This window comes from Chrysochloris asiatica, unplaced genomic scaffold, assembly GCF_000296735.1.
Source record: "Chrysochloris asiatica unplaced genomic scaffold, ChrAsi1.0 scaffold00020, whole genome shotgun sequence".
NCBI classification, from domain to species: Eukaryota; Metazoa; Chordata; class Mammalia; order Afrosoricida; family Chrysochloridae; genus Chrysochloris; species Chrysochloris asiatica.
Window position 1 is genome coordinate 15,628,860 of NW_006408538.1, and position 25,552 is coordinate 15,654,411.

General features: G+C 47.1%; 1 protein-coding gene across 1 annotated transcript in view; it reads left to right on the plus strand.

Annotated features, from left to right (window-relative positions):
- CDH23 (cadherin-related 23) overlaps positions 1 to 25,552 on the plus strand; it is a 569,346-nt gene that overhangs the window by 160,685 nt on the left and 383,109 nt on the right. The window contains exons 4-6 of the mRNA XM_006835863.1: positions 1,349 to 1,491; positions 3,288 to 3,335; positions 3,463 to 3,555. Coding sequence (XP_006835926.1) covers positions 1,349 to 1,491; positions 3,288 to 3,335; positions 3,463 to 3,555 — 284 coding nt within the window. The remainder of the gene's footprint in view (positions 1 to 1,348; positions 1,492 to 3,287; positions 3,336 to 3,462; positions 3,556 to 25,552) is intronic.

Below are 25,552 nucleotides of genomic sequence, written 5' to 3' on the forward strand. Positions count from 1 at the left end.
ATGGCTCTCCATCCCCTGATCACTCTCGACTTAGCTGGGTTCCTTAAATCACTGCAGTGGCCACATAGAACTCAGACACTGTACTCAGTGGTACTTGGTCAGGAAGTTAACAGATTACAATCCAGGATCACAAACACGCAGGGCACAGTTGTTCCAGTGTGAAGAGCCTTTCTTCAGCCATGCCCATAGGAAGGTCTCTCTCTGTCTGACCAATGTTACAAAGCTATTTTAGGCCTGCTGACAAAATGCCCACAGGACAAACCACCTCAGCCTGAAGGCACTCCACTCTAGCTCCCCCAACTAAGTGCCTGGAGGAGACACCCCATCCTGCAAGCAAAGTCCCTCTGCTTTACTCGCTCTGTGGCCCAGGAATTCTACCGCTCTGCCTGTTGCTCTGGCTTTTGGTTTTGTGGCTGCCACTCCTCCGGTCGATGTGCAGGGAACTCAAGTTTCAAAGGACTCACTCCAGTCCTGGCTCTTCTTCCTGATGGTAGTGAGGTCCTCCCTCCTGTTTCTGAGATGGTTCATTTTAGAATTCCACACTTTCACAATTAGGAGGAACTCTGCTAACATCCACAATCGAATCAAATTATCCTCCCAGTTTCTTTTCACATCTCTCCTACCAACTGGGCAGAAACGTTGTTTGGTGGTTGGTGGGAGTTACCAAGACTAAGACTAGAAGAGCCATCTGAAATCATACACTATACTATAGCACGTGTCCCAGCATGTGCTGCAGTTGTAGGCAAACCAAGATAGCTTGCCACCCTATCTGAGGGGCTGTGAAACCAAGTGAAGATGCTAGTCCCCTCAGGCAGGGGCTATAGGTCAGGCTTCCTGGTTGGCCTCTTGCCAGGGCTTTGCCTTCTGTGCAAAGTGAGACACAGCACTTCATTCCCTCTTTGAGGATAGGAATATGGTGATGGTTCCCAGTTAACGGTACATGCACTGGGACAAGTGGGCCTGGGTGGAGATGGGAGCCTGGGTCAGAGACCAATGACATACAAAGGTCTTGGGACTATCAATGACCAAGTAGAGGTTTGCTCCTTAGCCATCACATTGGTGGTGGTGGTTATGCGCCGTGGAGTCGGTTCCGACTCATAGCGACTCTGCATAGGGTTTCCAAGGCTGTAAATCTTTATGTGAGCAGAAAGCCTCATGTTTCTCCCGTGGAACCGCTGGTAGTTTAGAACTGCTGACCTTGAGGTTAGCAACCTGATTCGTAACCACTACGCATTAGGGGGTGAGTTAATTAAATGCTCCCTGCTGGGAGTTCAGCCACCTGAACAAGGTGCCAAGGTATGGGCCTGACCTTCTGCTCTGCCCTCTTCTTGCTCCCTCGGATACTTAGGCTCCTCTGTGACCCAGCTGCTGGCCCGAGACATGGACAATGATCCCCTGGTGTTTGGTGTGTCTGGGGAGGAGGCCTCCCGCTTCTTTGCTGTGGAGCCTGACACTGGTGTGGTGTGGCTCCGGCAGCCACTGGACAGAGAGGTAAGACCTGTTAGTACCCCTCTTCCCTGGGGGGCAGGAGGGGCAGGGAGGAAGCAGGAGTAGACTTTGGGGAGACTTACCATCGTTTAGGGGCCTTCCCCTGAGATTCCTTGCTGGCCCTTGAAGTCATGTCTTCGGCCTAAGGGGTATCCCTCTACGAGAACCAATGCTGATGTCTTGGACTTGAACTGGAATGGGGTGGTTGGGTGTCCATAAGTATCACCATCCGATTAGATGGGCAAAGGGGACAGTAACCCTGGGTTCCTCCCTGTAGAACAAGGGGCACAGTAACCCTGGGTTCCTCCCCTGAAGAACAAGGGGCACATTAACCCTGGGTTCCTCCCCTGTAGAACAAAGGGGACAGTAACCCTGGGTTCATCCCCTGTAGAACAAGGGGCACAGTAACCCTGGGTTCCTCCCCTGTAGAATGGGGCTCTCTGGAGCATAGATGTCTATTCCCTGCCAAATGTTCCTCAAAGGATGTTTTTCAGAAAAGCAGGAACTGGGGAAATAAAAAAACAAAAACAAAACTCTTGCTGTCAAGTTGACTCTAACTCATGACGACCCCGTGCGTGTCAGTGCCATGCTGAACTATATGCCCATGGGTTTTCAATGGCTCATTTTTTAGAAGGAGATCTTCAGGTCTTTCCTTCAAGATGCCTCTGAGTGAATTTGAATCAATAAGATTTCAGTTAGTAGCCAAGTGCTTCACGGTTTATGCCACCCGGACACTCCAAAGACATGATTGCGTTGTTGTGTTATTTGCTCCAATTCATAGTGACCTGAATAGGGTTTCCCAGAGCGACTGGTGGGTTTGAACCACCGATCTCGCTGTTACTTCCCCTACAGCTCCACACAAGGGTTGTTGGTAAGTACCGTGGAATCGTTTCTGACTCACAGCGACCCTGCACAGGGTTCCGAGGCTGTAAATCTTTACAGGAGCAGAACGCCTCATCTTTCTCCTGCAGAACTGCTGGTAGTTTTGAATGCTGACCTTGAGAAGTTGGCAGCCCTATTCGTAACCACTATGCTACCAGAGAGCCTTGGTGATGGTTATGTGCCGTGGAGTTGGTTCTGACCCATAGCGACTCTGTACAGGGTGTCTGAGACTATAAATCTGTACAGGAGCAGAAAGCCTCATCTTTCTCCCTTGGAACAGCTGGTAGTTTCGAACTGCTGACCTTACAGTTTGCAGCCCGATTCGTAATCACTACACTACCAGAGCTGCTTGTTGTTGTTGTTGTTAAGTGCCGTCGAGTGGGTTCCGACCCATAGCGACCCTGTACAGGGTTTCCGAGGGTGTAAATCTTTACGGGAGTAGAAAGCCTCATCTTTCTCCCGCGGAGCAGCTGGTAGTTTCGAACCGCTGACCTTAAGGTTTGCAGCCCGATTCGTAACCACTACACTACCAGAGCTCCTACCAGAGCTGCTTAGCACTTAGCAAATTAAGGTAAGGGTTTGAATAAAGCTTCCATTTCTGCCATCTTCTTACATTTGAGGAACTGGGCCCAGAGATGTCTAGTGACATGCTCAAGATGGCACAGTAATTTAGAGGTAGGGTCAAGACAAGAACCCAAGATTCTTCACTTCTAATAGATTGCTTTTTTATGGAAAGAACCCATATTGTAACCAGCTTCACCAACACAAAGGTCAATGCTGTGTTTTTTTAGGAGAACCATTAGAAGCCCGATCCCAGAAAAATTCCCAGGACAAGGCTGGAGGCTCTGCAGGTCCACTCAGGACTCAGGCCCCAGGTCTCTGCCCACCTCTCTAACAGTCCCTCTCTCTTCTTCCAGACCAAATCAGAATTCACGGTGGAGTTCTCTGTCAGCGACCACCAGGGGGTGAGTGTCCCCCAAGGCCCCTGCTGACCGGGGTGTCATGTTTCTGGGTTTCACAAGGTCCCTGGGCTCCTGGGGTGGAGAAGACCTGGATGATGCCAACACTCATTCTCTGCTCTTCTCTTGCCAGGTGATCACACGGAAGGTGAACATCCAGGTTGGGGATGTGAACGACAATGCACCCACCTTCCACAACCAACCCTACAGCGTCCGCATCCCTGAGGTAGGAGCCTGTGCTGGGAGCCCCTGAGGCTGATGCGCCTACCTTCTCAGGGCATTGGCTCCATCTCTTCTCCTACCCTCAGTCCAGGCATCTGCTCTTGGCGAGCTGGTGAACATGCTGGCAGCTCTGAGAACAGGGGGCCCGCTGCTGGCCATCCAGAAGAGTGGCTGGGCCAGTAGGCTGCTTTGGCTGAGCTCCAGGTGGAGTCAGGGGTGGGGCAGGTGTTCCATTGACCACTAAGTCTGGGCTATAGGCAGAGTGACTTGGCAGCCACCTGCTTTGGACACAGAGGCTGTGGTTCCTGGAAAGGGCTTTGCCTAGTCCTGTACTCTTAACCTCCTCTCCCCATCCCGGTCCCTCTCCCACCTGTCCTTTTGGCCTCTGCTCCTTTGGGTTGTCTGTGTATTCTGAGTGTGTTTGCATGAGTGCATGCATGTAAAATCAAGTCGTTCCTGGTAATTGAGAAGTACAAATTATTGCATTACAAACGGTTCATTAATAAGCTGGCTTCTGGCTTCCGATGGAACCAGGGTCCTCAGTGCTTACTGTCCCTCTCCAGGGTGGCTGATAGCAGTCTTCTGGGTGGGCAGTAAGTAATTCAAAGACCCTGATGGTGGTGGGTAAAGGGATTCTAACTTGATTGGGCTGTAGTAGTGCAGGGTTGGGATGGGAGAAATGGGTACAAGAGTCCATCCAAGATGCAGGTTGGCACCCTGGCATTAGAGTTCTAGCTTCTTTATGTTACAGGTCATTGTATGAGGGAACTAGCAGAGTCTTTAGAGAACATCCTATTGAGTTTATAGATGAGAAAACTGAGGCTCAGAGTGGGAGAGTGACTTTCCAAGGTCACACAGCCTTGACTTTGAGCCTCCAAATTCGAGGAAGGCTCAGATTTCCTAGAGCAGAGGCGGAGAACCTTTTTCTGCCAAACTTTATAACATCATTCGCGGGCCATACAAAATTAGCAATTTAAAAATTAGCCTGCTATACTTGGTTATACATTTAATTAACTCATCCCTAATGTGATGGCTAAGGAGCTCTGGTAGTGTAGTGGTTACAAATCGGGCTGCTAACTTCAGGAACAGCTGTTCGAAACTACCAGCTGTTCTGCACAAGAAATATGAGGCTTTCTGCTCCCATAAAGATTTACAGCTTCAGAAACCCTGTACAGGGTCGCTATGAGTCGGAACCAACTCTAGGGCACATAACCACCACCACCAATGTGATGGCTGGAGTCTTGGTGTGGTGCTGTGGGTAAATGCACTGGACTGCAGGGTTGGTTTGAACCACTAGTTCAGTGGTTCAAACCTACCAGGCACTCCTCGGAAACCCTATACAGGGTCACTATTAGTTGGAACCAACTCAACGATCCTTGACAACAACTACGACAACAATGTGATGGCTGGAACTGCGGTTGCCTTGGCAGGGCCAGACCAAATGACTTGGCGGGCTTTAGAGAATGAAACGTTCTTGTCACCTGCCCTAATATACTGCCCCTGTCTCTGTCCCTGCCTACTTGGCTGTGAGTCAAGGGTCCTCCGCTTGCACCAGGTGGGAGTCAGGTCATCTGTACAATAAGGGAGACGAGAGACTACTGCCTTGTCTTTCTCCTGCCTAAAGCAGGGCTGGAGGAGAGAGAGGCGCCGTCCTCAGCATGGGGGCACAGTGCCCTGCTTTGTGGCCAGTGTGCCTGGGGACTGCAGCTTGGCTTCAGACTGCCTCTCATTTGGAAGTCTCCCTAATTTAATTAAGGGGCTGTACGTGCCAGCCTGTACTCCAGGCCCGGGCTCAGAAACCAAGGGCACTGCTTGGAGTTAATGAGCCTTGGACCCATTGCTCAGCTGCCATCCTGGCAGGCCTGGCTACTCTCTGTCTCCCATGTAGACCAAGGGGATAAGGGGTCACATCCCTTCTCCCCAGCCCCTGGGCCAGAAGCTAGCCTTTTCTTCTTTTCTATGCTGGAAGATGTGACCTCCAGCACCCAGACCTGTCAGCATCCCCCGGGATTCTCCAAAGGTCTCTGCCTACAAGGAGAGAGCCTCTTCAATCATTCATTTATTTAACACATATTTATTGAGTGTCTGCGGTGTGCTTGGCTCTGGGCCATGTTCTCACTTTGCAGAGACCTGGGAGGCTGTTGCCTTGGAGAATGACAGGACCTAGAATGGGAAAACAGGTCTCATTCCCTACTCTGCTCCCAAATTGTTGGGTCCATTTGAGCATATCACTTAGCTTCTCTGGGCTATCGTCCTCCTTGTATAATAAGAGGGCAGACGGGATGAAGTGGACAACCCCTGCCCATCTAATCAACAGAAAGTGGAAAGAGGCCCCTTGTAAAGTACACACCGTCCTTGGAGGAAGGCCCACATGATTCACGTGGTCATGTGTAAACATCATGGTCACTTCGGTGGCCTGATACTTGATGCCTTCCTCGGGCTACTCAGTATGGCCAGTGGGGATGTGGTGTCAGCTGGACAGAGTCCGGGCCACTCCTGACCCAAGGTGGCTTGGCACTGGCCAGCCCTGGTCTGGGATGGCCACCTGAGCTGAAACTTAACTGCCAGCTTAGGCCCTTGCTGGGGTATCAGTAAAGAGTTTGTTGCTCCAGCTTGTAATTGAGCCTAGGGTCTCCTGCTTACATTGAGGTCACCCTGGAAACCTCAGGCTGCTGTCCTTAAGAAGTATGATTCCAGGGATAGAAGTCCTACAGATTTAAACCGGGTGAGAATGCAAACTAGAGAAACGGGTGCCGCCGGAATGCGATGCTTGAGTGTAGAGGGGTCTGCCACACTGGTCAGAGATACCTCAGTCGGCTTCCTGGAGGAAGTGGGTTTCCCTCAGACTTTTGTTGAGGTGACAAGTGGGAACAGGTAGACATGTTGGTGCTGTTTTTGTTAAGTGCCATAGAGTCTGTTCCAACTCATAGCGACCCTGTAGGGGGTTTCTGAGGAGCAGCTGGCTGGTGGGTTTGCTACTCAAACTGAGCTTGTGGTCAAGTGCTTATCCTATAGCGCCAGACCAGGACTCGAGGTCACATACCTGGGTTCTAGTCTTGGCAGTGCCAGCAACTGGGTGGGTGAGACTGTAAACCTGTCACTACCCTCTCTGCTGGCTTTAGTCTCCACAACTGTCACACTAGGGAGCTGGCATCTATGATCTGAGGATGAAAGCTGGTGGGGGTAGCCCCGTCTTACCCTTTGTGCATTATTGTTTCTCCAGGGATGGTGGAGGAGCTCTGGGGGAGATCTATCCACTCAGTTCCTCTCTTGGTCATCCTCGCCCCCAGCCCCCTGACTTCGTCTACCTAACCTCCACTCCCCAGCCTGAGGAGCCCTAGTAATATTTGGGTCTGTTGAGCCCAGAATCTGGGAATAGGCAATTATCGAGAGGCAAATTCCAAGTCTACATAAGGAAGAACTTTCTAACTAGGAGACTAGTTCCAGAGTCTTTTCCTTGTCTGCAGAGGTTGTATTTAGACCCCATCCTTGGAGTTATGCATGCAGAAACAGGAGGACCACATGTTTTAGAAGCCACCCAGTACTCAGTGTTGGGGAAAAACTGACTCAGAAGGTCCCAAACATGCCCTATCCAAATGTCCTGGGGTACTGGTTGGAATGAACATTCCTGGGCCCCTGCAGCAATTCTGACTCATAGTTTGGGGAGAGGCCCAGGAAGCTGCATTTATAACAAACACCCTCAGTGCCTGTGAGGCCAGCCAGTTTGAGAGGCCTTCAAAGTGACCTCTAGGGTGATCGAAGGCAGTCCATCTTTGATGAGAACTTGCTGCTGCCTGGAGGTGTGATTCCCCAAACCCCAAGTCCCTGCGGCCAGGAATAGAGGGATGGGAGTGTGTTCAAGAACAGGCATTGTCTATTTCCCAGACAATTGCTCTGCCACCCTGCCCAGTACACTCAGGCCGCCATTTCTTCCGAAGGCCCCCTGGCCAGTGCCCAGCCCCTGCTCAGGAAAAGCCAGGCAGGTGTATGTGTTTGGGTTTGTTTGTTCTCAGTTCCCTTTCTGCCCACCCCTTTCCCCTCACTAAGCTTTTCTACATGTAATTATCCATTTTATCAGGGTGAAAGGCCCTGCAATTCACTTGTCGAAGCCCTAACGAGGCAGTGTGGATGCTTTCAAGTCCGTAAAGAAAAGGGAAATCCTGCTAGAATTGGCAACTTAATTCACCAAGCCAGCCTCGACAGACCTCATTAAGTCCCCATGTATTCATTTCAGGCTAATGGCTGTCATGCTGACTGCTGTTTGATTTGCTGTAATAGACTTTTATGGCGTTCCAATTTGCTCAAACGTGTTTGCCTGTGTCTATGCCCAGCAGTGCCGCTCCAACACATCCACGAGGTTCCAGAGGTGCCTCGATGACCTTCAGCTCGGCCCCACCCTGCCCCCCTCCTCCCGGGACCCACTCCCTCTTGCCCTGCAGTGGTGCCCTGGGGAGGTGACCTGGGCTTGGTCAGGTGTTGGGACAGGAGGTGGGTGTGAGGTTAGAAGTAGATGGTTTACCAGGAGGCTCCATGGACCAAGGAGTCTAGGAATCTCCTTTGGGTCTCAGGGACAACTGTGTCCTTGAACTTCTAGAAAGTTCTGCGTCCTTGGCCAGGCACTCAAAGCTTTTACTTATCTGTCTTCATCCTTCCTTTTCCAACTCTCGCTTGGTTCTTCTCCATGTGAATCCTCCTTGCCATTCTAAAGGAAAATTTTCTGCTTCTGGGTGTTGACTATGATTCTCTTTTTGATATCTTTCCTTCTCTCTCTAACATACACATTATACTTTTCTAACTAATCCTAGTCCTAGTGTGGGCTAATATGCTGAACTGCAAGGTCGGTTTGAACTGCAAGGTACCTGGTTCAAGCTGCTCCTTGGAAACCCTGTACATGGTCACTATGAGCTGGAACCAACTCAGTGGCACCTAACAACAGGAGTCCGGGTGAGGCACTGTGGGCTAATGAGCTGTAGTGCAAGGTCTGTGTGAACGGCAAGGTCAGCAGTTCAAACTCACCAGCCTCTCCCTGGAAACCCTGTACAGGGTCGCAATGAGTTGGAACCAACTCGGCGACATTTAATAGTAACTAATACTCAAGTGTTTTTTTTCTGTCTCAGCCTCACTCCTGATCCACCTTGTCACAATCTACTCTGTTTTTTAAATTTTTCCTTTCTTTCTTTTTCAAATGAACCCAACAATTATTTGTTGAACCTAACAGGCCCTAGGGATCCTAAGCTGACTTGGTTCCAACACTTGTCAGGTGACTTCACCTCTCTGTATCTCAGTTATATTATCTATGAGATGGACAACATTCATTGTGTGCCTGCAGGGCTGTTGTAAGAACTACAATCATGCAGCTCTGTTTGTGGCTTGTAGTATAGTCAGTCAGTGAAGGTGAATGAGACCCAGCCTTTGTCCTCAGGAAGGTAACTTCAGAGAGAAAAACCAGTTCATAACTCATTATATCCAAATGTAAAGGCAAAAGATGTGCTATCTGTTGTGTACAGGACGTTATGTGTTTGGAACCTTATACGGTGTGTAGGAGTTTGTTAATCAGAGAAAAAGGCTATGGTGTCTCTTCATGTCATATACTTTCTGGGATTTTCAGTCTCTTTGCATGTATTAGAATTTCCCAAAGAGGGAATTCCTGACTGTAGGAGAGATATTGGCTGTGTAGCCATAGGTGTCCCTTACAGACATCCTCCCGATTACATCATGGAACCAAAGCCAAGCTAGAGGTGGGTCCCCTACCCCTGCCTCCCTGAGCAGGTCTCTGTACCAGACAGGTCTGGCAAGATCCTTGTCACTCAGGAATTTAGGTGGGAAGGGGATGCTTATGGGAAAAGACTGGAGCAGGGATGAGTTTAGGGGGGTTGAGATGCTGAGGGTCCTGGCTTGAGCCCCAAAGCAGACTAGGAGCAGGGATAGAACTGGAATCCACGCCTCCTGGCCCAGGGCTTCCTGAGGCTACACAGTGTCTCTAAGCCGGTTATCAAGAATGTGTGTGCCCTGTGTCTCCTTGCTAGAGATGGAAAGCAGAGAGGAGGTTCTTTTATCAATAAAGTAACAAAAACTTTGTTTTGTGATAATAATAAAAAAACAAACCTTTGCCTTCTAGTCGGTTCCAACTCCTAGCACCCTGTAAGGACGGAGTAGCCCATAGGGTTTCCAAGACTGCACATCTCTAGATAACGCAGACTCTCCTCCTCATCTTTCTCCCATGGAGCTGCAGGTGGTTCACACCACCAGCCTTTTGGTTAGCAGCTCAGCGCTTAACCACAGTGCCACCAAGGCTTCTCAAAGCTAAGCCTACTGCCATTAAGTCAATTCTGACTCAACAACCCTGAGGGAAAGAGTATAACCGCCTCGGAGGATTTCCTAGGCTGTAATCTTGGTGGGGAGTCCTGGTGTGGCGCCGTGGGCTAATGCGCTGGACCGCAAGGTCAGTTTGAACCGCAAGATTGGCGGTTCAGACTCACCAGCTGCTCTTTGAAAACCCTATATAGGGTCACTATGAATTGAAACCAACTTGACAGCACTTAACAATAACAACAGTCTTTGTGGTAGCAGACCAACACATCTTTCTCTTGGTAGATGGGTGTGAACCACTGACTTTTTGGTTGATAGCTGAGTGCTTTAACCACATTATCTCCAGGGACCCTTGATAATGATAATTGATATTAATGGTCATCGTTGTTGTCATTGTAGTAGTAACACTGGCAATTTGCTATGTGCTAGAGCTGTGCTTTACCTGTGGGATCACCACCTTATGGAGGAGGTATGGTTGTTATTTCCATTCTATAGTCAAACTTCTCAGCTGCTCCTCAGAAACCTTACACAGGGTCGCTAGAAGTCGCAACTGACTCTACGGCACTAAACACCAACAATAGATGTAGAAATGGAAACAGACTGTGAAGTGCCCAAAGCTAGTCAAAGGAGGGCATCAAGACTAGAATACAAGTTTGGTTATGTGACTTTTGGAAAGCAGCTTCAACTTTTGCCTACACAAAGGAAATAATTCTATCTGCCCTGCAAGATTGTTAAGGATTAAACTCGATGAGGTCATGCATGTAAAGTTCTTAGCATGTGCCCAGTACATGTTGGTTGTCACTGTTTACTATGTTTCTGCCTCTCTCAGCAGGCTGAGTAGGAACTAAGCTTAGCATCTTTGCATCCTTACGCCCCAACCCAGTGCATGCACAAGATGCTTAGAGAACAAAGGAACTTCCAAAATGGGCCGAGCCTGGCTGCTCCCTTTATCTCTTGATAGTGCTTATGAGTACAAAAGAAATATTTAGGCAAAGGTGCTTTGCTCTGGCCAGCTTAGTATGTGGAGGTGGTGGTGTTAGGTGCTGTGGAGTCAGTGCTGACTCATAGCAACCTGATGTACAACAGAACGAAATGCTACCTGGGTGGTCCGACACCCTCCTCACAATCGTTGCTGTTTCAGCCTGTTGTTGCTGCCACTGTGTCAACCTTTCTCTTGAGAGTCTTGCTCTTTTTTTTCATTAACCCTCAACTTTACCAAGCATGAAGTCCTTCTCCTGTGCTGATCCCTCCTGATCACATGTCTCACCATCCTCGGTTCTAAGGAGCATTCTGGCTGTATTCTTCCAAGACAGATTTATTTCTTCTTTTGGCAGTCCCTAGTATATTTAATATTCTTTGCCAACAACATAATTCAAATGCATCAACTCTTCTGTAGTCTTCCTTATTCACTGTCCAGCTTTCACCTGCATATGAGGTAACTGAAAATATCATAGCTTGGGTCTTCAAAGTGATATCTTTGCTTTGGAACACTTTAAAGAGGTCTTTTAAAGCACACTTGCCCAGTACAACATATAATTAGATATCTTGATTGCTACTTCCTTTGGCATTGATTATGGATCTAAATAAAATGAGATCCTTGTCTTCAGTCTTTTCTCCATTTATCATATTGTTTATTGGCCCATTTGTAAGGATTTTTTTTTCTTTATATTGAGGTCCAATCCATGCTGAAGACTGTGGTCTTTAATCTTCATCAGCAAGTGTTTCCAGTCCTATTCACTTTTTTGCAACTGACATATGTAATCTGCATGTCACAGATTGTTAATGAGGCTTCCTCCAATTCTCAGGCAGCACTCTTCTTCATGTATTCCAGCAGAGATGTTGTTGTTATGTTGTTAAATGCCATTGACTTGTATAGCGCTTCCAAGGAGCCACTGGTGAGTTTGAATCGCCGATCTTGAGGTTCAAACCGGCCTTGCAGTTGTGTGCTTATCCTACAGCACCACAGCAGAGATGAAGGACCCCTTTATTATGCACAGTTCCGAGTTGGGGTGAGAATCAACACAGTTCCACACCTCACCGTCCACCCGGGACACTTGAGAACCGTGCTGCTCCGAGCTGGCACTCACTGGTACACTGTGGTGCCTGCTGACGTCTGCATCGTACCAGAGCACTGTCATCCTCAGTGTCATGGGCATGAGGGAGGCATGGAGTGATGTCCAGACAAGACCTAGAGTAGGTGGAGGTGCCAGAGAGCACCCACCTGGGTTGGTGGCAGGGCCTCCAGCTGCCCTCACACTCAGCATGCCCATCAGACGCTGAATGATTTATAAACTACACCCTCAGTTTGCAGTGGAATAGTGCGGTTCCCATTGCCTATACATACCATTCTCCCTGAGGTGTCAGCTTCATTCACAAGAGTGTCGTCCCCTGTGCCAGGGGAAGCAGACCCTTGACAGGCCATATTAATTCATACCTTGGGGCCATGAGGCCCAGCGGCCCCCTCTGCATCTGTAACCACCCAACTATTGATCTGGGAGAGGGAAGCCAATAAATCATCTCGGGGCACTGGACACCTCTAGCCAAAGCAGAGAGTTTGTTCTGGACAGGTGGTGGCCCTGGACAACGTCTCTATGCCCTCGGTAAGCAGTCCTAAGGGCCTGCTCCTTGTCTGGCTTCCTCCTTTCTGTCAGTGTGCAGATGAACATGCTGGACCCCTCCTCACTCACAGTGGCTGGGGTCTCAGCCTGCAGAAGTGGGACAGTGAGCTTTGGGTTTGCCGCAGTGAAACAACAAATGCATGTGGACACAGCAGCAGGGCAGTCTGTTCGTGCACAGTCCTGAGGTAGTGTGTGTGTGCGTGTGTGTCTGACGTCTGTATAATGTCTTTTATAACTCTGGGTGGCTCCATACAATAAGCACTGGACTGCAAATCACAAGGTTGGTGGTTCGAGCCCACCAGCCACTCTGCAGGAGAAAGATGAGACTTTTTGCTCTTGCAAAGACTTAAAGCCTGGGCAATCCCATACAGGGTCACTATGAGTGGGGACCAACTTGACGGCACTTTGCAACAACATCTTTGAGTGTTTTTATGCTCTGATTTGTTCTCATGATGATGCTGTAAGTCAGGGGTTTATAATACTTCCCATTTCGTAGATGAAAGAAACCAAGACTGAGATGTGTTCATGGACTTTTTCAAGTCATTCAGAGTCAGAAAAGCCTGCAGCTAGAGCCGGCACATCCCATCTCCATACACTGGTCTCAGTCTTACTTCAGCACCTTTGCATGTATCCTTCTGTAAGGCTTCGCCTTGTCTGTTTGTCATTTAACAAAAGTTGCAGGACCAAGGCTGGATGCACCAAGATGGGGGAGACTTGCTGAGAACTCGTGACATCCATCCATGGCTAAGGGCTGCCCACATACTCCTGCAAATGCTGAGACTTCTCTCGGAGCCCACTGCTGGCTCTGGTACCAGCATTCTCACAGCGATGCCCCTTCCTTGTGGCCTGCAGGATTAGTGTGCTCTTGCAAAGACTTAAAGCCTGGGCAATCCCATACAGGGTCACTATGAGTGGGGACCAACTTGACGGCACTTTGCAACAACATCTTTGAGTGTTTTTATGCTCTGATTTGTTCTCATGATGATGCTGTAAGTCAGGGGTTTATAATACTTCCCATTTCGTAGATGAAAGAAACCAAGTGTGCCTCCAGAGGTAGCCTCCAATATTTCCATCATCGGTTGTGGACACAATGTTGTGAGCAGTAGGAGACTCCCTCCCCCCCACAGGCTAAACACCAGCCTCAGCCCCCAGACAATGAAGACTCAACAACTCTTTGGTGCTCAGGAGGGAATACATGAAGTGTTGCAAAACCCAGGGCTCAAAAAGGCGCTCATCCCAGCCCCATGCTCCAAAGCTCCCTCCTCCACCATGTGGGGTAAAGCCAAGCATTACAGGTCCCCAGAACCCCTCCTTTTAGGCCCATGGGAATGCGGTCAGGGCTTCCTCTGCCATCCTCTGAAGTGGAGCAGGAGAGGGAAGGGGCCCAGCTGTAATTAAAATGATTATTTTGTTCTAATGGTAATAATGTTGTTAATTATGCCAGTTTCCTCACTGATCTGAACTGAGAGTCTTCGGGGGCCCATATAAGTCTATTGCAATGACTGCGGGACCCTGTGCATGAATAGAAGGACCCTGTGTGCAGAGCTCAGCTTTGTGTGCATCAGGAATCTGGGCACATGCCAGGACACCTGGACTGTGCCCCTGCCCTTTAAATAAAGAGTCCCTAAAAGGAAGGTTAAAGGAGCTCTGGTAGCATAGTAGTTACAAGTTGGGCTGCTAACCTCAAGGTCAGCAGTTTGAAACTACCAGCAATTCCGTGGGAGAAATATGAGACTTTCTACTACCAGCTGTTCTGTGGGAGAAAGAAGAGGCTTTCTGCTCCCGTAAAGATTTACAGCCTTGGAAACCCTGTGCAGAGTCGCTATGAGTCGGACCTGACTCCACGGCACACCACCTCCATAAGAAAGGCGAAGGAAGAGGCCTGCTAGGAGTGGTCCCTGTTACTTTGTCAGACTGTCAACATCACTCCCTGGAGTCTTTCTGTCATCTGTTATCTTTCTTTCTCTTCAGTGGGCGTCTCTTCCCCCACATGTTGGAGGAAGGATGTTGGCCTCCTCTCTCTCCGTCTTCCTCCAGGCAGTGCAATCTCCTGGGACCCAGGGTGGGGCTGGTTTAGGAAACCGAGGGTCTTTGGAGGCCCAATCTATCACCAGGAGCAAATGTGGCTTTTCTTCATCCGCAGAACCTGTGCTCCCTCTGAGACTTGCACACATAGGTTCTGACTGTAGGTGTTTAGGCTTTCTGGGCCTCAGTGAGAGCATGGGTATAAAGCACCACCTGCAGAGGGAGCCCTCAGTGACTGGTGGGAATTATTGTTACAATGAAAAGTTCTCTGAGAAATTAAGGATCTCAGTAGCTAGGAGTCCCGGGGTGATAGAAACAGTGTGCTCACTGCTAACGTGGTTGTTAAGTATCATCAAGTCGGTTTCCCTGTATAGATTTCCAAGGCTGTAAATCTTTATGAGGGTGGTTTGAGTCCATCAGAGGTATGTCGGAAGAAAGGCCTGGCAATATGCTACCAAAAACTCAATCACTGAAAACTCTGTGGAGCACAGTTCTAATCTGACACACATAAAGGTTGCCATAAATTGGAATCAACTTGACAGCAGTTGGTGGTTTTTGTCACCACGGGTTGTTTGGTTGATGGTAGGGTATGTAACAGGAATTTGGTGGGTGTGATAATTAAGGTTTTGTGTTAACTTGACTGGGCCAGGATTCTCAGTGATTTGTCAGTTGGGTTGGAGCTATCCCCCACAATGTGATTTGCTGTCATAACCAATCAGAGGATTGTGGGTGGAGTGTTATGTTGTTAAGGGCCATCGAGTTGGTTCTGACTTACAGCGACCCTGTATAGGGTTTCCAAGGAGCTGCTGGTGGATTTGAACTGCCAACCTTGTGGTTAGCAGTCCAGTGCTGATCTTACTGCTCCACAGTAGGACTCTACTCTTAATCCCATCACCACCCTGATCCAGTCCAAGGGTGTGGCATGCAACACCTTTTATGTTCAAGAGATAAAAAGTGAGAAACTTGAGCAGAGAGAGAGAGGGGCCTACTACCACCAAGACAAGAGCTGGTAATGGGTGTGTCCTTTGGACCTGGGGTCATAGCGCTGTGCTACTCCCAGATCCAGGGGAAGACTGACACCAAAGTATATGGAGTTCTCCAAGGAATGCTGGGCCTACAGATGCAGTTCAATGCTGGTCAGCAGTTCGAAATTACCAGCCGCTCTGCAGGAGAAAGATGAGGCCTTCTGCTCCTGTAAAGATTTACAGCCTTGGAAACCCTTTGCAGGGTCGCTATGAGTCGGAACTGACTCCATGGCACACAGCCACCACAAATGCTGAAAGGAGTCAAGACCTTTCTCCAGAGTCAACAAAGAAAAACGTTCTTTGAATTTGAACTTCTAGCCTCCTAAACTGAGAGAGAACAAATTTCTGGTTGTTAAAGACTTCCAACTTGTGGTGTTTCTGTTAGAACAAAACTAGAGAACTAAGACAGTGGCTTAAACCCTATATAATGTTATCCTGGATCAGAGCTCCTAAAATCAAGGTGGCGACAGTATTGTATTCCTCTTGAGGCTCTGCTGGTGAATCTATTTCCTTCCCTTCTGTAGCTTCTGGAGACCATTTCTATTCCTTGACCTGTGACCCCTTCTTCTGTTTTCAAAGCCAATAGCATAGCACCTTCGATCTCTTTCTCTCAGACCTTCCTGTCTCTCTCTTATAAGGACCCTGTGAGTGCCCACCACATATTCCAGGATAATTTCCTCATCTCAAAATCATTCACTTAATCACAAATGTAATATGTAAACTAATATTTGCACATCTCTAGAGATTAGATCATAGACCTCATTGGGGTCTATTATCCCACCCACTCGGTTGTTAGGTTGGTTTCGATTCATATCGACCTTGCATGGGGTTTCCAAGGCTGTAAATCATTATGAAACCAGCTGGTGGGTTTGAACTGCTGACCTTGCAGTTAGCAGCTCAGTGCTAATCCTACAGCGCCACGAGTACTCCATCCCACTTACTACAGAATGTTAATGTTCATGAGGTTTATAGTCCAGTCGGAGACAAGACATAACATGGAAAACATGAAATAAAAGCATGGGACCTCATAGTGAGGATGAGGACAGGGACAAACCAAACACCAAAGCCACTGCCATGGAGCAATTCATAGTCTAGAACTGTTCCCTAGGGTTTCTGAGACTAAATCTTTATGGGAACAGACAACCTCATCTTTGTCCCGTGGAGCAGCTGATGGGCTTGAATCAACAACCTGAACATGAAGCAGAGTCACCAAGAATAACTAATGATAGGTCAAGAACACTACAAATAATACAAAGGGGCTTCAAAAAGTTTGTGGAAAATGGAATTAAAAGATAATGGATACTTGCAGATAGTACCCATTTGACCTAGCTTCAATGGCTGGATGATCAAAACTTGACTAGAGGAAGAAAGAAATGAAATAAATAAATAAATAAGTGTAATTTGCTACAATTTGATGAACTTGACCTATATTTATAGATGTAGTAGCTTAAAGTACCAACTAAGAGGGAAGGAATCTTCACCGCAAGGATCATTCCCATCTCCTCTGTACACAGGGTTGATAGGAATGGGCAACTTAGACAGTGGCTACCTAAATGCAGGGGTGTGGGGAGCTATAAAGGCAAGAAGTGACTGGCTTACACATTTTCAATAGGGAGTTTAGTTTCAGAGGGTGCAGGGGAAGGTAGAATCTCCACTGAGTGGTTTCCAACCTGTCTAGATGGGACTGGTGAAAGGAGATGGGGATAAGACTCATGTGGTTCAAGAGTGAGTAATTGTTATCAGGACTGATTACAATTGTTGCAACTGTAAAGGTAGACATTTTGTCTACCTCCTGCAGTCCAGGAGTGGAGGACCCTGGGACTACCAAGGGAAGAACGGAGTGTGGGACCCTACCCAGAGAAGCAGTGATGGCAGGGATGGAGGCAGAGATGATGATATGGAGAGATGGAGCATCTGGGGACTCTAGACTCATGGAGGGAGAGGGGCTGTGTGCTGGTGGCCGGAGGGGGCAGGCTTGCAGGGTGTGCTTTTTGGGTGTCTGAATGATTGCATATTCCTGAGTCTTTTGGTGTACAGCCAAACAAAAAACAGGGAATAGAATCAAATACTGTTGAATGATGATACCAGGAGGTGACTGTAATCATTGCAATGAAACGAAATACGATAGGATGAATGTAAAGCTGATGTTCTCCCATGCAAACTATCACTCAATTCACAATAAAACTTAAAAAAACAAAACAAAAAATATAATAGAATTTTTCCAGGAACTTTTTGAACCAGCATCAAAAGGGTCTGTGATGATAATTTAGCCCAAACATATACTATAGATGTTGAGTAAATCCAGAGAGTATAAAAGATTTGCCCCAGGTCACCTGCAAAGCCACTGAAGATGAGAGGGAACCAGGGAAGATTCCAGAACCGACTAACCAAACTCATCCCTGTTTCTACACCTGTTTTCCAAGGGGAGCCTGCGTGTCCAGGGCCAGGTTAGGGTGGGAGGATGCTGCTGCTTCCTGTATTACAACTTCTCCAGCTCCCAAGAGAAGCTACTAACAGAGCAAACTAGACAGAGTTCACAGGTGCCCATGTGAACCGCTGACCACCAACATGACACTCTTACCCTGCCTGCTTGGGGAGACTTGGGAATTTGGTCTCAGACTCTCCACCCTCACTAACCGGAGTATTGTCAGAACAGCGCAAACCATGCCCGAGAGCCCCGTGACAACGAGACCTTCCACATATAATAGGTTTGGTTGATTTGTTTGAACTTTTATTATAGTTTAGGTGAAATCTACATAGCAAATTGGTTTTCCACCCAACAACATATACACGTTTTGTTTCATGACATTTTGCGATTCCCTCAATGTAGCAGCATTCTTCCCACTTCCTTCCTGCTCCCCATTGCCATTCATCCTTTTTTCCTGCCCCTTCTGCCTTCTCACTTTGTTTTGGGGTCAAGGCTGCCCTTTCGACCTCATATGTTAGGCTTGTTTTGATGTGTTTTCAGGCTGCCTGACCCACCTTGTTTTCTCCCAGGAAAAAGTGAGAGAGAGTGAGACCTTTCTGTTGATTGGATTATTATAATTTCTTTGATTCCTTAGCAGCCTTTAATTACTTTGCAACTTTGTGATGCTGGGTGGAAGCTGTGAGGGGCTGGGCTCTCCCTCTTTATAATAACCTTAAGTGGAAGCCTTCTGTCTGTCTGTTAAAAGCCCGCTTTTCTCTCCAGAGGAGATAATGCTGCCCAGAGATTTCACGGGGGACATAATCACTATGTACATTGTAATCTCTCCTCTTCAGTCTCTTCACCACCCATCAGCCCGCCCTCCGCTGGGGTCCACCAGTCCAGAATTGCCGATTTCTGGGTCACATCTTTGTCCAAGAGGGCGACAGGCTCAGGGCGGCCTTCTTCCAGGCCTGCCTCCGAGAGAGGAGGAGAGAGGAGGATGGCATGCCAGGCCTTTGTGCACTGACCTCTTCCCATCCGTCAAGCCAAGTCTGAGCTGAGCTGCACCGCCCATTATTCACAACAGCATCTCTGCATTTCAGGAACGTGATCCCTCTCCTGCTGCCCAGCCTTTGTTCACACTGATGCTCTCATCCAAACCCACCACATCACTCCTCCTTCCTTCCAGCAGTCTGGTGAAGGACGCGGGAAGTTGGTGCTCTCATTATCCCCACTTTACTGATGAGCAAGCCAATTGTTAGAGAAGTCAGAAGACTTACTCACATGACCTGAGGCTCTTCACTTAGACTTATCTCCACTGGACTTGAAAGTGTGCCTCTGTTAGACCCTGCTCTTACACCTGCCCCTTCCTGGCTTCTAAGTCTGGACTGACCTTATCTTTTCTGCCCTTGGCTTGGCTGCTCCTTCCTGGAGTGTTACCAGAATGGTGAGGAAAGGCCAACCAACTCAGGTCTGGTGCTGAGCCTTCTTCAGACTGACTCTGTCTGCGGTGTAGCCCCTCCTGTCTTTGTCACCTGTCTGTGCACACTGCAGTGGGTGCACCTCAGTGAGTTAAAGTGGGACAAGGTCTAACGTGATTGGGAGCACCCCCACCTAGGCACATTGCTTCCCCATTCAGTGCTCAATTTGCCCCTCTGTTAAGCAGAACTCATAGTCCACGGCCTGCCCACCCCATAGTGGGGATGGTTGTTGTTATTGTTAAGTGCCATCAAGCCGGTTCCGACTCATAGCAACCCTGTATAGGGTTTCCAAGGAGTGGCTAGTGAGTTTGAACTGACAACTTGTGGTTCAAACCGACCTTGCAGTCCAGTGCCTTATCCCACAGCACCACACCAGGACTCATAGTGGGGACAAGGACAGGGACAAACCAAACACCAAAGCCACTGCCATGGAGCAATTTATAGACTAGAAACTGTTCGCTAGGATTTCTGAGACTGTAAATAAATATTCATGGGAGCAGACAGCTTCATCTGTCTCCTGTGGAGCAGCTGATGGATTTGAATCACCAACCTGAACATGAACCAGACCTGAAGTCCTGAAACTTTATGTCTTACAACTGGATTAACCCCTGGAGTATTTCCCTCAGCAGCTCCACAGCTTCCGGAAGTTCTCTCTGACTTTGTTGAGGACACGTATTAATGGTGCATATGTCTAGAAAAGCGAGCAATCTGAAGCATTCAGTGCTAGGCATTACCAGAAAGTGAACACACTTGTGTAACTTCCCTCAGTTGCCTCTCCAGCACCTAGAAGCCCCCTTGAGCCCTTTCCAGCTCCTCCCCTCATACCACATGGTGACCACCTCTGGCTTCTAACTAGTTACCTTGACCCATTTTCATTTTCTTATATACATTCCTTGTTGTTGGAAGGCACCATCGCGTCAGTACAGACTCACAGCAGTCCTATGCACAACAGAACAAAACACTGTCCAGTCCTGGGACAAGCTCACAATCATTGCTATACCTGAGTCCATTGCTTCCCCACTTTGACAGTCAATCTTGTTGGTAGTCGTCTTCTTTTTCTCTGACCCTCCACTTTACCAAATACCTTTTCTAGTGACTGGTCCGTCCTGACATGTCAGAAGTATGAGAAACGAAGTCTGGCCATCCTGGCCTCCAAGGAGCACTCTGGCTGCACTTCTTCCAATACAGATCTGTTTGTTCTTTTGGCAGCCCATGGCACTTTCAATATTCTTCTCCAACACCACAACTCAAAAGCATCAATTCTTCTAGGGTTTTCCTTATTCACTGTCCAACTTTCACATGCATATGATGTTATTGAAAATACCATGGCTTGGGATAGGAGCACCTTACTCCTCAAACTTACCCCTTTGCTCTTCAATACTTTAAAAAAGTCTTGTGCAACAAATTTGCCTAATGCAACATGTTGTTTGATTTCTTGACTGCTGCTTCCAGGAGTGTTGGTGGTTGATCCAAGCAAAATGAAGACTTTGGCAACGTCAATCTTTTCTCCATTTATATGGATGTTGTTTAATGGTCCAGTGGTGAGGATTTATTTTCTCTACATTGAGGTGAAACCCATACTGAAAGCTGTGGTCTTTGATCTTCATCAGTAAGTATTTTAAATCCTCTCCTCTTTCAGCAAGGAGCTCTGGTAATGTAGTGGTTACAAATCGGACTGCTAACCTCAGGGTCAGCACTTCGAAACTACCAGTGGTTCCGCGGGAGAAAGAGGAGGCTTTCTGCTCCCATAAAGATTTATAGCCTCAGAAACCCTGTACAGGGTTTCCTCTTTCAGCAAGCAAGGATGTATCATTTGCATATTGCAGGTTGCTAATGAATCTTCCTCCAATCCTGATGCCATGTTTTTCTTCATATAACCCAGCTTCTTGGATTATTTGCTCAACATACAGATTGAATAAGTATGGTCAAAGAATACAGCCCTGGCACACACCTTTCCTAATTTTAAACCATTCAGGGTTCCCATGTTCTGTTCAAACAACTGCCTCTTGGTCCATGTACAGATGCTTCATGAGCACAATTAAGTGTCCCGGAATACTTCTACTTCACAATGTTGTCCATAGCTTGTCATGATCCACACAATCAAAAGCCTTTGCGTAGTCAATAAAGCACAGGTAAATATCTTTCACTAATTATCTGCTTTCAGCCAAGATCCATCTGACATCAACAATGATAACCCTCATTCCACATCCTCTTCTGAACCCAGCTTGAACCTCTGGAAGTCCCCTTTCAATGTATGGTTGCAGCTGTTTTTGGATTACCTTTATAAAACTTTACTCGCATGGAATATCAATGATATTGTCCGTTAATTTCCACATTTCATTGGATCGCTTCTCTTTGGAATGGGCACAGTCAGTTGGCCAGGTAGTTGTCCTCTAAATTTCTTGCCATAGATGAGTTGAATGCCTCCTGTTCTTCATTAGTTTGTTGAAAGATTTCCATCTGTATCCCATCTATTCCTGGTGCCTTGTTCTTTACCAATGCCTTCAGTACACCTTGGTCTTCTTCCATCAGTACCATTGGTTCTTGATCTTATGCTACCTCTTGAATGGTTGAACATTGAGTATTTCCTTTTGGTACAGTGACTGTGTGTATTCCTTCTATCTTCTTTTCATGCTTTCTGCATCATTCAATATTTTACGCATTGTTGTTGTTGTGAAGTGCCGTCGAGTCAGTTCCGACCCATAGCGACCCTGTATAGGGTTTCCAAGGAGCAGCTGGTGAGCTTGAGCTGTCGACCTTGCAGTTCAAATGGCTTTGCAGTCTGGTGCATTAACCCACAGCGCCACACTAGGACTCCTTCAATACCAGAAGTCAAATTTTCAATTATTTCTTCAGTTCCCTCAGCTTGAGGAATGCTGAGTGTGTTCTTCCCTTTTGGTTTTCTAACTCCACATCTTGGCACATTTCGTTATAATATTTAACTTTGTCTTCTCAAGCTGCCCTTTGAAATTTTCTGTTCAGCTCTTGTACCTCCTCACTTCTTCCATTTGCTTTAGCATCTCTATGCTGGAGAGCAAGTTTCAGAGTCTCTTCTGACATCCATGTTGATCTTTTCTTTCTTTCTTGTCTTTTTAGTTACTTCTGGTTTCTTCTTGTATGATGTTATTGATGTCATCCCACAACTCTTCGTGGCTTCGGTCTTTAGTGTCTAATTCATCAAATCTGTTCTTCAGATGATCTCGAAATTCAGGTGGGATATATTCAAGGTCATATTTTAGCTCTCATGGACTTGTTTTAATATTCTTCAGCTTCAGTCTAAACTTGCATATGAGGAATTAATGGTCTGTTCCACAGTCTGCCCCTGGCCTTGTTTTGGCTGACGATATGGAGGTTTTCTACCATCTCTTTCCACAGATGTGGTCAATTTAATTTCTGTGTATTCTATCTGGTGAGGTCCATGTGTATAATCATCTTTTATGTTGTTTTAAAAAGCCATTGGTCTTGCAAAATTCTATCATGGGCTCTCCAGCATCGTTTCTATCATGAAGGCCATATTTTCCAACTACCAATGCTTCCTCTTTATTTCCACCCTTTGCATTCCAATCGCCAGTAATTATCAATACATCTTGATTTCATGTTTGATCAATTTCAGACTGAAGAAGTAGATAGAATTTTTCAGTGTCATCATCACTGGCTTTAGTAGTTGGTGCGTAAATTTGAATAATAGTGGTATTAACTGGTCTTCCTTGTAGTCATATGGATATTGTCATATCACAGACAGCGTTGTACTTTATGAGTGATCTTAAAATGTTCTTTTTGATGATGAATGCTACCCCCTTTCTCTTCAATTTGTCATTGCCAGCATAGTAAACCATATGATTGTCAGATTCAAAATGGCCAATACCGGTTCATTTCAGCTCACTAATACCTAGGATATTAATGTTTATGCATTCCATTTCATTTTTGACAACTTCCAGTTATCCTAGATTCATACTTAATACATTCTATGTTCCATTTATTAATGGATGTTTGTAGCTGTTTCTCTTCATTTTGAGTTGTGCCCCATCATCAAATGAAGGTCCTGGGGGATTTACTCCATTTGTGTTATCATTGTCAGCTCTACTGTGAGGAGGCAGCCCCTCCCCAGTTGTATTTTGAGAGCCACTCAACCTGAGGGACTCACCTTCCACAGTTATTCATAAGGTTTTCAGTGACTAAATATTCCAAATTAGTTCATCTCTCCTTCTTCCTAGTCTGTCTTTATCTGGAAGCTCATCTGAAACCTGTCCACCTTGGGTGACCCTGCTGGTTTTAAAAATTCCCATGGCATAACTTCCAGAATCACAGCAACAAACAAGCCACCACAGTACAACAAACTGACAGATTAGTGGTGGATATATTCCTTAGTTGTTTTTTAATGTGGTAAAATTTACAAAACATAAAATGTGCCGTTTTAACCAACTTTAACATCACGTACACTCAGTGGCATTAATCTCAGTCACAGTGATCATTGGATTTTGTTATTGCCTAAGGCCCTGGGGATCTGGCAGCCAGCTTTGCCTGGGAGGTTACTTCTCACAGGAGGAACATATTACTAGGAGTCTCCCTGATGTGAGTTCGAATCCTGGTCTCACCATTATACTAGTCTCTACTTGTTGTTCTTGTTGTTAAGTACTGTGGAGTTGGTTCCAACTCATGGCAACATTCATAAGTTCCAACCTTAAGAATAGCTGTGGAACACTGTCAGCACCAGATTAGTGAATGTTGAAAAACAATGAAGAGTACAGAATATTGTCAGCTATAGTGCACAGGCTTTCCGAGGCTGTAAGTCTTCATGGGAGCAGAATGCCTCATCTTTCTCCTGCAGAACTGCTGGTAGTTTCGAACTGCTGACCTTGAGGTTGGCAGGCTGACTCGTAACCACTATGCATGAGTAAAACGCAGGGTTGCCACTGTGTACAGCACAGAAGAGGTCAGGGGTCATGTCTGCAACCCTATTAGCTGCCCAGGTCCTGGGCTAGGAGGCTGGATGAGATCAGAGGATTCCTGGGGAACTAGGTAAAACCGGTGGAAGCAGGGTAGAGAGGGAGGGGAGAGGCTCCTCAGAAAAACCTGTCATGATGCTAAACAAGCATCACAGTTCTCTAGCACTGCTATGCTAGAAATGCCCAAGTGGGTGACTTCAACAAACAACATTTAATTTCTCACCATTCAGGATGTTTTGAAAGTTGGAATTCAGGGTGGACGCTCTAGAGAAGACTTTCTGTCTCTATCAGCTCTGAGGGAGGGTCCTTGTCTCCTGAGTGTATTTCCTGACTCCTTGGAGATCTCTATGTGGTACGCATCTCTCTTCCTCCAGCTCTGCTTTATTCATGTGATTAATCTCGTCTATATCTCAAAAGAGTTTGACTCAAGATACACCCCACTGGAACCCTACCCCATTAGCATAAAAAATGCAACCTAGACCCAAATGGGACGTGATCACAGGCATAGAGGTTCAGGATTTCATGTTTGATGGGGGGAAGGACATAATTCAATCCATAACACGAAGGTACCTTGATCTTCCTGTTATAGCTGAAGAAATGAGCCCAGAAAGGTTAAGTGATTTGCCCAAGGTCACACAGCTGGTCTATGATCTTGTTCTCTCTGGACTGCTCCCAAAGCAAGTCCAAATGCATTGGACCCCCTGTAGTACTTCACTCAGACTTTGGGGGTTCTGTGTGGCTGCTACCCTAAAAGGGGCAGATCCCTGGATCTAGAGGTGGATGGGGGAGGATTATGGAATGGGGATGCCTCTAAATTGACCTTTATTTTGTTCCACCTTCACACAAAGCTGCTGCTCATATCAGCAGCCCAATCTTAGACCTGCCTGAGAAAACACAAAGATCTTTCTAGGCTCTTAGCCGCTTGAAGTGATTGTTTTTGGTTGTTGTTGTTGTTTTCTTTATTTGGTCAGGGCTGGGCAGAGCTAGGGGATGGAAGAAAAGTAATAAATTCGTCTAAGGCTGTGCCTGACTCTCACCTTTCCCATGCCATTAGATCCCCCAAACTGAGGGGCCACCAGACCTTAAAAACAAACAACCACAACAAAAAAAATCCGCCAACACAGCCCCAAAGATGGAGATGGAGGTTGCTGCAGCAGTAGCTATTGGGGCGGAAAGCCCTAAATGGTGTG